The sequence below is a fragment of the Colius striatus genome, chromosome 2, assembly GCF_028858725.1.
Source record: "Colius striatus isolate bColStr4 chromosome 2, bColStr4.1.hap1, whole genome shotgun sequence".
NCBI classification, from domain to species: Eukaryota; Metazoa; Chordata; class Aves; order Coliiformes; family Coliidae; genus Colius; species Colius striatus.
In genome coordinates this window covers 9,736,777-9,749,587 of record NC_084760.1, presented here as the reverse complement: position 1 = coordinate 9,749,587, position 12,811 = coordinate 9,736,777, and the positions used below count along the sequence as shown (strand labels likewise).

General features: G+C 42.2%; 1 protein-coding gene across 1 annotated transcript in view; it reads left to right on the top strand.

Moving 5' to 3' along the window:
• Positions 1-2,004: 2,004 nt before the first annotated feature.
• The window catches only part of ZNF292 (zinc finger protein 292), a 58,392-nt gene continuing 47,585 nt past the window's right edge, over positions 2,005-12,811 (top strand). The window contains exon 1 of the mRNA XM_061989440.1: positions 2,005-2,224. Coding sequence (XP_061845424.1) covers positions 2,063-2,224 — 162 coding nt within the window. The 5' untranslated portion in view covers positions 2,005-2,062. The remainder of the gene's footprint in view (positions 2,225-12,811) is intronic.

Below are 12,811 nucleotides of genomic sequence, written 5' to 3'. Positions count from 1 at the left end.
TTCTATCAGAAATAGTGTGGCCAGTAGGATCAGGGAAGGGATTGTCCCCCTGTACTCAGCTGGTGAGGCTGCACCTCTATACTGTGTTCAGTTCTGGGCCCCTCACTACACGGACATTGAGATGCTGAAGCATGTCCAGAGATGGGCAACAAAGCTGGTGAAGGGTCTGGAGAACATGTCTGATGAGAAGCAGCTGAAGAAGCTGGGGTTATTTAGCCTAGAGGAGTCTGAGAGGAGACATGATCACTCTCTACAGCCATCTGAAAGAGGAGTTGTAGTGAGGTGGAGGTTGGTCTATTCTCTCCAGTAATGAACAATGGGACAAGAGGAAAAGGGCTCAAGTTGTGCCAGAGGAGGTTTAAATTGGACATTGGGAAGAACTTTTTCATCCAGAGAGTTGTTAAGCATTGGAAGGGGCTGCCCAGGGAGGTGGTGGAGTCACCAGCCCTGAAGATATTTAAAAGATGCATAGGTGAGGTGTTGAGGGACATGGTTTAGTCTAGTGATGGGCTTGGCAGTGTGAAGTGAGTGGTTGGACTCAATGATCTTAAAGGTCTTTTCCAACCCTCATGATTCTATGGTTCTATGAAGTTTTATAGCTTAATGCAAGGTGTCATCAGCATCACCAGCCTTTTGTTAACTTCAGGTAGGATGACTACCTCCTCCTTCTTCATCTTCTTGTTTAGCACCAGAGGACTCCCAGGGCTTTGTAGCCCCGAAGTTTGTGGCCTTAGCTCTTACAGTTGTCCAGCTTCAGCAAGTTTCAATTAATCCTGGTTTTGCACAATTAATTATAGTGTTTTACAATAATTTAAATTTCCAACACTGAGCAAGACTGACTGACATAATGAGGAGTCTACAGCTACAGTCTTTTCCAGCTCAAAACCTGTTACACCTGACGGAAGTTTGTGAAACATACAAGAGTGTTCCTTGCTTTCCAGATGACAGGAAATGCCCAACTTAATGCAGCACACCTTCTTTCACTGCTGGCTGACGAAAAGAAATTATCCACTCCTAACAAGACAAGGCTCTTGCTTCAGCCACACATTTTCTTCTTGGTTCCTCAATGCACCTTGGCAACGTGAAGGGTGTGAAGTTGTCAATCTGCATCAACCTAGAAGACTGCAATCATGTATCCCTGCCAATTCATTGTCCATCAGGTGCATGTTTCCCTCATCAGTTCCAGTCTCTAGCATTTCCAAGACTCATGAGAAGTGAGTTTCTTCAGATTCCTGGGCACATGCAGCCTGGGCAGGTGCAGGGGACATCAATGCCCCTCCCTGGAGCTTTCCACTATTCTGAGGGCACCACCAGCTTGCAAGACAGCTTAGCCCAGCACCAGGACTCCGTGGGCAACAAAGCCCTCCAAAACATCTCCATTTCAATTGCTTCATTTGAGGAACAATGCTGCCTTTGTCACTACCAGCTACAATACAAGCAGGACGATCCCAGCAGGTAGAAGACAATCCATGAATTAGCACCCTTGAAGTTAACACACCCCGTTACTTCCCGAGGAGGAAGCAAGAAGGTTGGAACGACACGCAATAAACCCGAGCGGTGTTGACCACGGCTGGCGCCACACGGCCCTCTGAGGCAGGAGTGACAGCTCCGGGGAGCGGAGCCACCACCCCGAACCCCGGCCGCCGCCATTAGCTACCGTTTGCCGCCAAAACCCGTCGGCGGGAGGGCGGGGAGCGCCGTCACGTGGGCGCGCGGCCGCTGGGCGCGTGGCGCCGGGCGCGTGACGCGCGGAGGCGCGCCCCCTTCCCGCTCCCGCCCCGCTCCGCCCCTGCCCGGGCCCGGCTGCGCCGCGGGGGGACGGCCACGGCGCGCGCGCGCGCTCCCCTCTCCCCTCCCGCCCCCCCCTCCCATCCCCACACCAGCCCCCCCCCCCCCCCCCCCGGTCTCTCGCTCGCTCCTGTGGCACGTGACCCCTCCCCGGAACGTGGCATTGTGTAATCACGTGTCCTGGAAACGGTGCGGGCGGGGGGGGTGGGGGGGGCCGGGAGGCCGAGGCAGGGAAGGGGGGGGGGCTGCGTACGCGACGGAGCGGGGTGCGAAGATGGCGGACGAGGAGGCCGAGCAGGAGAGCGGTAGCCTAGGTGGCGACCTCCTGGAGCTGCGGCGCCTGCGGGAGCGGCTGGTGGAGCTAGAGACGGGGCTGCGGGAGAGCCCTGAGCCGGCGGTGCAAGCGGCTACCGAGTACTGCAAGCAGCTCTGTCAGGTCAGGCCGCCTCTTCCCTTCCTTCCCTGCCCCCGCCCGCGCTCTCCCCTCCCCCGTGGGGTGTGCGTGTGTGTGTGCCTGTGCCCGGGTCGGGTGAGAGGGAGAGCGGGGGGCCGGGCGGGAGCAGCGCCGCCCCCGCCGGGGCACCGGGGGAGCCGCAGCCCGCCGGCCCGGTGCGGCAGTTGGCCCGGGCGCGGGGTTGTGGGGGGGGGAAGGGTGCCGGGAGTTAGTGCTCCGGGCCGGGCGCCGCGGGGCGACTGACGCCGCCGCCGTTCATTGTGGGCTGCGGTGAGGCGGCCCGCCCCCCTGCGCCGGGAACCGCTCCGGCCGGGCCTGTAATCCCCTTCCCCCGCCTCTCCTCCCCCCGCTCCCCGGCGGCCGCCCCGGTTCTCGCGGTCTCTAGGCCCCTTTGTTGTGCTCTGCGGCTCGGCTTATCGAAGGGCCCTTTGTTCCTGGCGGTGGCGGACCGAGGAGCCCCCCCCACCCCCCCCCCCCTCCGTCCCCTTCTCTCCGGCACCCTTCCTCCCCTTGGAGGCGAAGCGCCGGGCGAAGGGCGGCAGCCCGGGGGATGGGGGCTCCGCTCCGCCGCCGAGGAGCCGGGGAGGAGCTGAAAGTCTGTCCCGGGTCCCCTTTGCGCGGGGCTCCTGCTCTATGCCCCAGTATCCCGTTCCTCCCCCCATCCCCTTTTCCTCTGCCTTCCCTGTCTCGTACCCTAAAGGCATAGCGGAGTTTTTTGCCATCTTGGGAAAGAGAAAGGGGTGAAACAGTGGTGGACTAAACTTAGGTCACCAGTGATGGTGGAAGGTCTGTAAGGTCTGCGATCGTCATTCACCGTTTTTTCGCCCTGTCAAGGGAGCTCAATCCCACCTCTGGAGAGGGCTCCTGAGCTGGCACTGTTTGAAGCACCATTGTGTGAATTGCTCTGTTTGTGACCGCTGTCGGGAAAAGGCCTGTTTCCGACGGCATGGGCCGGTCCTGAAGCAGGGATGTTTGCAGGTGTTTCTTCTGAACTAGTGACCCTGCTGAGTATCCTTTTCTAAACAAACTTTTGTTTAGAAGTGATGCTAGCTCTTCATTTAAAACAAATTGTTCCATTTCAGTCACGTATTTGTCTATACGTTGCCCTGATTGCTTTAAGATGTCCATTCTCAGCTAGCATTAGGTATAACACAGTGTATAAAACAAGTCCTTAAATATTCCAGGCCATAGAATTTCACAGAAGCCATTACTTCTGTGGCTTTACTATGGGTTTAACAGGCTACCTGATAAAAGTGATAATGTTTGCTTCCACGTTACTGTCACCCATTCATGGAAGGCAGGCACATTGTTGAAAGGTGGAGTTGGTAAGACTGAGTACACACCAGTGGTTTTATTTGCAGTTTTGTATCTGTGTTCCTAGAGTTGATGCTTGGTGGTAGCCATTGTAGAATGCTAATTTACATGTCTATCACTTCTGGATTAAATTTGCTAAACAGGGAGTTTCAGTGCTTTTATTTCATATATACAGGAGTCAGGTTCTTCTTTTACAGTCAAAATTTACCGTATTGTATTTGGGTAGAATATCTGTGTAGATGCAGAGCAACAAGATTGGGTTATATTGGTTTAGATCACCGTGTTCTCAACCTATTTAATCTTTGTGCCTACTGTCTTAAATTCATACTCTGGAAGGTGGAAATCTGGCTTTCCTGCCTCCAGCTCGACTTCTAAGTTGTGAATGAGCTGTTCATTGAACTGAAGTAGTTGGGTAGGTGGTAATGAAGACACCATCCTTGACAAGTACGGAGTAGATTACTGGTGTCTAAAGCAGATTTATCACTGAAATTATGGCAGTGTGTGCTTAGTGACTGGCTTCAGGAGCTGATTGATTGATTTAAAGTTCAACAGATATTATTATTTTTGTATTGTTTTAATGACTGTTGCAAAACTCCATTGTATGGCCAAAGTTTACTGTATTTTTTGAATATACACCTTTTAAAAATAAGTCTCGCTGTACAAAACAGTTGTGTTTTGAGATCAAATTCTGTACTACTTCGAAGTTAATTACAGCCTCTTCTGTACCAAGATTTATAGGAAGGCTGTATCTGTTTTTACAGGCTGAAGACTGATGTGTAACACTGAGAGACGTGCCATTCAGTATTGACAGATTTTGCTTTTCAGATCTTAAAGCGAGATCTTAAACAGATGCGTAATGTATCAAATAGTGGTGTTGAGTAGATATATTTTTTTACTGGCTCAAAAGAGATTATTTCAATCTGTTCACCTGTGCTGGCGGTGCCAAAATGCTTATTTGGTCTCTTCTACAGTTTTAATCCTTTATTTGGGCTAACACAAAGTAGTATTCATGATTCAGGTGGTAGGCTTAGCTACTTAGCTGGGTCTGCATGACAGAGGTTATAGAAAATTCATGTAATAGAAAAGCCATCTCAGAAATCTCTTTTAAATAACAATTTAAAGGCATCTGCCGTGACTTCTAGTGTAAAGTCTTTGAACATATGTGTATATATGCATGAAGGAATAATTTGAGTTAGTCTCATTTGTACCTTTTAGTTTGGAAGTGCAGGATTGAAGAAATGTTTTAGACTTTATCTCAGTATAATTCTACCTCTTTTTTTTTTGTTTTGTTTTGCTTAGTTTCTAGGCATGAAATAACTACATAGAGCTTGAAAAGTCTTGTGTCCTTATTTTGCCAGGTAGTGACTGTGGAGCCCAGCAACCACATAGCTTATTGCCATAAATCAACTTTTTTTTACTATGAAGTAAGTAGCATAATGTTTGAGAAATGAGCATATTTTCATAGTGAAGGAAGCTAAAGAACGTGCAGTAGAGCACTGAAAGATCCTTAAGTTCAAAGGTGAATAAGGTATTTAAGTACTCTCTACTGTCATTAGATGAGATGGGAAGTGAACCAGCAAATCCTTTATCTGTTTGGGTCTTTTTTCACATCTCAGTTTGAACTATTTCAGTATTTATAACCCAACAGTGTAGTACTGTTACAAACACAGAAGAACAAGACTGTATTCAAAACCCACCTGGATGAATTCCTGTGTGACCTGCTCTGGCAGGGGGGTTGGACTAGATAATCTTTCGAGGTCCTTTCCAACCCTTAAGATTCTGTGATACCTTGACAGAAAATAATGTCATGGAGCTATTTTTTTTCTCTTTTAAGAATAAAGTTTGCTCTGATGCATTTTATATGCAGCATTTTATTAGCTATAAATAATTTTGTTTGCTGTTGATTGCACTGTGAAATGACGCAATTATTTGTAAGTTTTAAGGGGATTATAGACTGGACCTTAGTCCTGTACCCATACCTGTATGGGTGTAGTTGTGTCCTCCATTGTCAGCATGCAATAGAGAGCATTGTTTTTAATTGTTGTTGGTGAAATTCATGTCACAGGGATATATGTAAAATGACTTTTTAATTGTGATTCATGTTCTTCTGTTGCAATTTGGTAATTAGCAAATCGGTGACAAACAGTTATGTTGTCACAAACAGTATGTCTGCAGACTAGGGCAGACAAAACAAGTATCTTCCTCTGTAGTGACTAAAAACTGAAAGTGTGAATTTTGCAAGAATTCAGAATGGTCCAAAGAAAGATTGCTGTTCTCTTGTCACTATGTGGTGGCTGATGAGATTCTTTTCAAACTTTGCTCTTAAAGCTAATCTGTTGATTGTATTTGGTTAGAGAAGATTGAAATATTTGGGTTTTTTTTCCCTGAGAGCTAAGTGAACTTCATGAACCTGCTTCTGCAGGGGGATTGGAGTAAATCTGTAAAGGTCCCTTCCAACCCCTGCCATTCTATGATAGGTATATCAGAGCTATTCACCATGGGCTGTGTTCCCATCCAATTGGTTGTTAACACTGAGTAACCTTTATTTTTCTAAGTACCAAATTGCTATTTTCTATTCCTTTTCTTTTCTTACTAGTTAGTTGTGAAATTTCTACTTATCTTGACTTTTTTCCTTTAGCTGACGTGTTTAATCTTTGAATGTATTAATTTTCCCTCCATTGTTGTTTTTAACTGTTCATCTCTTCTCTGAATCTGCTTTTTTTTTCCCTTTTCTCTTGCTGTCTTTTGTGGTACAAATCCTTGAAAACTGTCAGGTGGTCAGATTCATTGTACTAATGTGTAAGTTTTCAGTAGTGACCTATATCAAAAATAAAACATTTGGACTGTTGTGTGGTCCTTCCGCAATAACTTTACCCCTACTTTTTGTCTCATCTCATCTGTGTGTCTGTTGAGCAAAAAGTCCTGTATTAAAGCGTGCTTGGCTTTTAATTAATTACACATTAATATCCTTCTAGTGTAGACAGTTTACTCCATAGTTACCTAGGATCTTCTTAACACCAGCAGCAGCAGTGTAATGCTGATAGAAGAATGGAGGGAGGTGCACAGGTTTAAGCTGCTTCAAAAGAAGCCTTGAAACTTCTTTGAAAAAAATTGTTAAGAACTGATGTGACTGCACAAAGCTTGTTCCTACTGTTTTAAACTGATTTTGATTTTATATTGAGAGTCTAGTCAAGTATTAGGACCTTAAGGGCCTACTTTATTTTTTCTGTATACTGACATGTAGATCTTGGTAATGTTGAGGAATATATACTGTAGTAAATATAAAGTGTTCCTCCTAAAAGCAAACATAAATAGCTCTACATAAAATGAGGTTTTTAAAACAACATATGAGAGTTTTTGCTGGTGACTTGCTGCTATTCAAGCTTAGTCTTTCTCTTTTTTTCTCTTAACTTTGCTAGTTGGCTTCCAGGTTTTTACACCTCTCAAGTCTTCACAGCTTTCTGATAATCTCACCCTCTCCACTGTCATCTTCCTCCCTTTTAGTCTCTTTATTCTCAGTTTCCTTTTCAGACTCAAGATCACACAAATAATCTTCATCTCTGTCCATAGAATTTGAAATAAAGTCTCAGCTGAACTCTTACTCCACACAACGTTCATTGAACTCTTCATTGAGTGTGTAGATAGATATCCATCCCCTCTTGGTTTTGTTTGGCTCTTCAGCTAATAGTGATGTTCATTTAACATTGTCACAAGCTGCTGGAATGTGAAAGTTGGTAAGGTTGCTATTTTGTGAGCTTTCAGTTTAATGATTTCCTGTGTAACCCTGTCTCTTATCTCTTCTTTTGAGTATGCAGAAATTCTGCAACTTGTTAAGTGTTTTCTTTTGAGTCCCGTGAGTGATATTTTACACTAAGCTAACCCTTAAAAGCTTCTGGCACATTTGGCTCTACCATCCTGTGTTTCTTCCTGGTCTCAAAGTTGCTTTTTTTTTTCTACATAGATTGCCATCAGTGTAAGATTTCCATCATAACTTTTCATACTTTTCCTTTTTTCTTTTTCACCTGTGAACTCCTGATGATCTGCTATTCAGGGAGAGATGTACAGTTGCCGGAAATCACGAGGAATCTGCTAAATTATAGTACAACACAGATTCCCAAGTGCATAGAAGAAAAACAACTGTCATCACTGCGTCATCTCATGCAAACATTGAGCTCCTTCAGGCATTTTTGTGCTTCTTCATCCCTGTAAGATCAACTGGGTCTAACAGTCACATTGTCTTATTGACCTGGGGGAGGTAGAAACAACACATCCTGATTTTTGAAGTTAATCGACAAGGAGTCAAGGAAATTGTCTGGCTTTGAAATAAAATGGTATATGTGCATATCTAATTAGGTATAATGTGTATGAGTTTAGAAAAACCACCCTTTCTGTTTAAAGTGTAACCAATGAGTGTAACTGTCCTTGTCCTCAGTCATGACATCAAGCCTAAGCATCATGCCAGTCTGGAGCTGGTCATCATTAGAACTTCTGAGTTCTGTACTGTAAGGTTTTATTAATATGTTTTCTTGTGTACCACAGTAAGTCACCTAGACAATGATTGATTCCAAAGCAGGATTAGTTCTTGGTAAGCCATAGCTACAAATTCTCATTTAACGTGTTCTCAAAAGTCTCCAGTAAGAAAGGTTCCCAAAGATTCCCCAGAGAATACTTTTTAGTTAAGTTATCTTGGTCTTTTTTCCCCCCTTGCAGTCCAACTTAGTCTGTAATCTCTTTTTGCAATTTACGACTACTGTGATTTATGCTATCCCATATAAACATGGAGAGGAACACTTTCTGTTTCTATTGGAACGTCCTCTTGGATTTTTCAGGGCTATTTTCTCTGGTCGTCACTTTCGTGAAGTTTTTACAGCCCTTGATTTTAAGTTTTTCCCTGTATTTTTTTTCCTCTTTTGTTTTTGCGTTGTTACTGTGTATTGGAATCTCTGATTTTGAAGTACTTATGTGTAGGGAAAGTAACAATCTAGTAAGAATAAAATGAGAAGATGACAACCCATGTAACTCTCAGGGTTTAAGTACTTTTGCCACAAAACAAATTATTTATCCTTCTCAGTACAAGCAGTCTGGAGAAAAGTGATAATTCTCCAAAAGTGAAACAAATAAAGGTAGTTAAGAAGGTGACAAGGTGTAGGTAGAGGGATAAACTAAAACTTCAATAAAACTTAAGAATCTTGACAAAAGCTTACCTTTCTATGGTGCTGCATAGGACACAAAAATGAAGCATTCCATTTAGTTACAGTGGGAAAGAAAAAAGCTTTAATTCAATTTGGCAAATAGATCCTTAGTTTCATAGTTACCCTGATACATGACTTTTGCTGGGTTAAAGTTACTTGGTGCTTTCACTGAAGTTCTCTAAGAAAACCTCTCATATCAACAAACTACAACTTCTCTAAGTAATAATCTTTAGCCAAAAGGGTATGAAGCGTGATTACAGTTGCGTTTCCTCCGTAGTATCTTTGATAATTCTGCTTTTATCAAAGCAGAAAGGCATTCTGCTTTCCACAGTCCTTCAGCCATTAAAAGAACTCTAAAAACCTTACTGTAGATATCAATTTATCCATAGTAGTTGACTAGAAAGAACAGCTGCACATTTCCGCTAGTGTAATTAAGTGTATCAGGTACTTTTTGTACTGGCACATACATTCCTGCCTTTACCTTTTCCTTACAAATCCAAACTGTATTCACTTTTGACTATTATTACACTTTTGAAGAATGTATATCAATAATGTCTGGCTTGCTTTCTAAATCTAAGGTTATTTAAGACCACTGTTTAAATCCATGAAATGTTAACTGTGGAAAGCATCTTATTTATTGTGCAAGGATTAGACAAAGAATATATATATATATATATATATATATATATATATATATATGTACAGCTGGTCTCTGCCCTCTCCCCCAGAAGTGTCAGGAGATTGGGACATCCCTCTTTTCTATTGTAGCTAGCATCAGGACAAGGAGTAATGGGATGAAGCTGGAACAAAAAAAGTTCCACTTAAATATAAGAAAAAACTGTTTTACTGTTGAGGTGAGGGAAGCCCTGGCACAGGCTGCCCAGGGAGGGTGTGGAGTCTCCTTCCTTGAAGGTCTTCAAGACCTGCCTGGACGTGTTCCTATGTGACCTGATCTAGGTGACCCTGCTTCTGCAGGGGGGTTGGACTAGATGATCTCTAAAGGGTCCCTTCCAACCCTAACATTCCATGATTCTATGATATACATAGTTGTTAATGTTCTGTAAGACATCTCATTTATCAAAATACCCACAGCACGTGTCTCAGTTTCTTCATAGGGAAGTTGTGTATCTGTTTGAATATTCAGTCCATTTTCTCTCTCTTAATTATTTTTTTAATTGTTATTTTGTTAGAGAATTAACACCTCAAACCACAGATAACGAGGGAGGGTGGCACAAAAAAATCTGTAGTCTTCTGAGAAATCTTTGCTTCCATTGTGACTAAGAATCAGGGAATTTCATCTATCCTGTTCCATTTACTCTGCCATGTAAATGTCATAGTATTTTGTTTACGCTAGGCTTTCTGCAGACATACTGTATGTTGTAGGTGGTTTCCACATAAGATTTCCCTAAATTAGGGATGAGACTGGAACTGTTAGGAGACATCAACATATTGTTTCTTCAGTGTGATGTATCACCTAAGCTGACACACAAACCAAAGAAACTATTTCAAATTCATGTATGTATGGAGCATATCTTCAAGAAAATGCTCCAGGCATTGATTTATAGGCATCAAAAATCTTTTGTTAGTGTTGTTTTTAAAGGCCTCCATATAAATCCTTGAGCAGTTACAGTACAGTGTGTATGAATTGTTAGTTTTCATGGGGGAAACTAGCATGACATTCTTATGTGATCAACGTCTCTATAATGGTGATGTACAACAACTTGCAGATATGAATTTAAATAACAGGTAAACAGTATGACTTGAAACTGTCTTTTGAAATAGTATTCACTATTTTACTTTACACGTGAAGAACTTAATGTCTCACATTTTCAGAAGTGTGCAGGTGTCTTTTTTAAAGCTCAGATTTTTTTTTTTTTTCTATTTGTCTTCCCAAATGTGAATTAAAGACAGCTCCATGGTATTATTTCTGGGATCTTTCGTCTCAGAGGATGATCTTGCACTGCTTTTGGGAAGAGTTAATCTAATAACACCTAGTACTTGGCAGAACAAAGACATTCAGAAAGAAGGTATATGTAACTTCAAAAAGGCAATGGAGCTTTATAAAATTATCCTCTGAAAATAGGCCTGATGCAGTTGGAAATTGGACCAAACTTGCAAAAATGTGTGCCTGAAGTTTTTGATAATAATAGTTCTATGAGATTTCTTCTTCAACTTCTATAACTGTTTATTACATCTTCTGGTATGTAATGTTTCTGGATGCATGATTCCCTGTATGAAGCTAAAGTAAATTTATCTTTCATCAGAGGATTAGGAAAATTGTGGGATAAATTGATGTATTTCTCACTTGATTATTTTATTATTCTGAGCTAATCACACAATTCTTTGACCTTATATAGGGGCTTACATAGCATGAACAACTTCTGCCAAAGCTCCATCCAGCTTCAGATACTGACTCCTAGTGTTCATTCCCTCTTAACTGCTGGACACGTGCATTTGTTGGTTTGAGAAACTTAACACCCTGGAGTGAAATTCTTTAGGATAAAGGCCAGCCTGTGTTGTAACTCTTTTGTCTTTTGAGATCAATATAGCAGTTACATGTTTTCATTTGAGCTGATAGCAGATACAGTTTTATGTCTCCTGTACATCATAAAGAACAGAATTTGGTAGGACTCCTTTTGTCTTCTGTTACTCAAAATGATGGAGAAATTTATTCTGGTGAATAGATAAATCTTATTTTATATTTCTCTATCTAATACTCTGAATACTGTTCTGATTAATCAGTAAAGTATATTCAGTGATCAAATTACGAGTAAGGAGTTTCTCGGTCTTGTGATTCCTGTTTGTCTCAGGAGCTTGTGATAATACACTGTTTTGTAAAACAGAATGAACACAGGATGAGGACAAAAAGAGATTAAATATTCAGAATCATTAAAGACATAATCTGAACTTCTTTTTTACTTTAATCATTGGAAAGTAGCTCTTACAAAAAGAATTACTGGGATAAAAAAGTAACTTCTTATAATGAATCCATGGTAGCAAAGATGAGAACTGAAATATCCAGATTCTACAGACCTAGAACCTGTGTATTGTTCTAGTTGAAACTGGCATGCCTATTGAACCCTACTTCTGGATACTCAGACAGACTTCATGAACCACATCAGTGTGATGGCCAAGCTTTGAGTTCTACTCAGAGTTGTTAACATACTCAGGAGAAACTGTAATCTTGACTCCTCCCTCTCCTTCCTCACACCTGAACACCATGGCAGTACCTTGACACTGGTTTAAGAGGACAATTGGTTGTTATACTGTGTGAATGAGGTGTCAATGTTGACCTTTTTCTTTCACAAGGAAAGGTAGATCAGAAGGAAGCATCCTTTGGGATGCCAATTTACTGTGCTGAACAGACAAGCTTAAAATGGCAATTAAGTAACCTTTCAACTGAGGAAGAAAGTTTATCAATAAAGTTCTCATCAGAATTAAAAAGGTTTGAAGTAGCAGTAGGAGAAGTTGCATTCATCTGATATAGGCAGCTAATACTAAAATGTAACAAATGAACCAGATGGGTCATGGAATCTCCTTCTCTGGGGGCATTCAATCCCTACCTGGATGAGTTCCTGTGTGAGCTTCTCTAGGTGATCCAGCTCTGGCAGCGAGGTTGGACTGGGTGATTTTTTAAGGTCCCTTCCAACACTTTAGATTCTGTGAACAACAGAAATATTTATAATATCTTAGCTCACTTGACTGAGAGAGCAGGTTCAAGTCACCTATGTTGCAGGAAAAGTGTCATATTTTCAGATGACACAGTTATTCTGGCTATCTTCCTATTTTTAATCTGCCCATATGCCAGTTTGATAATTAGAAGAATAGGTAAATTAGATTTCCTGGCACTGGATAAAAGTTTACTGTAATGAACATCCCACCACATTGCTGAAATACACGCTTAATAGCCAACTGCTGAATATTGTTTTTTCTAAACAGACTAAAATATGAAGGTTGGGATGACAACATTGAGACCTGAATGAAAACCTCAACAGGGAGAAATGTACCCTAGGAGTATGACAAGTTCATTTCTCATGTGAGGATGCAGGAGGGAAATTAGATA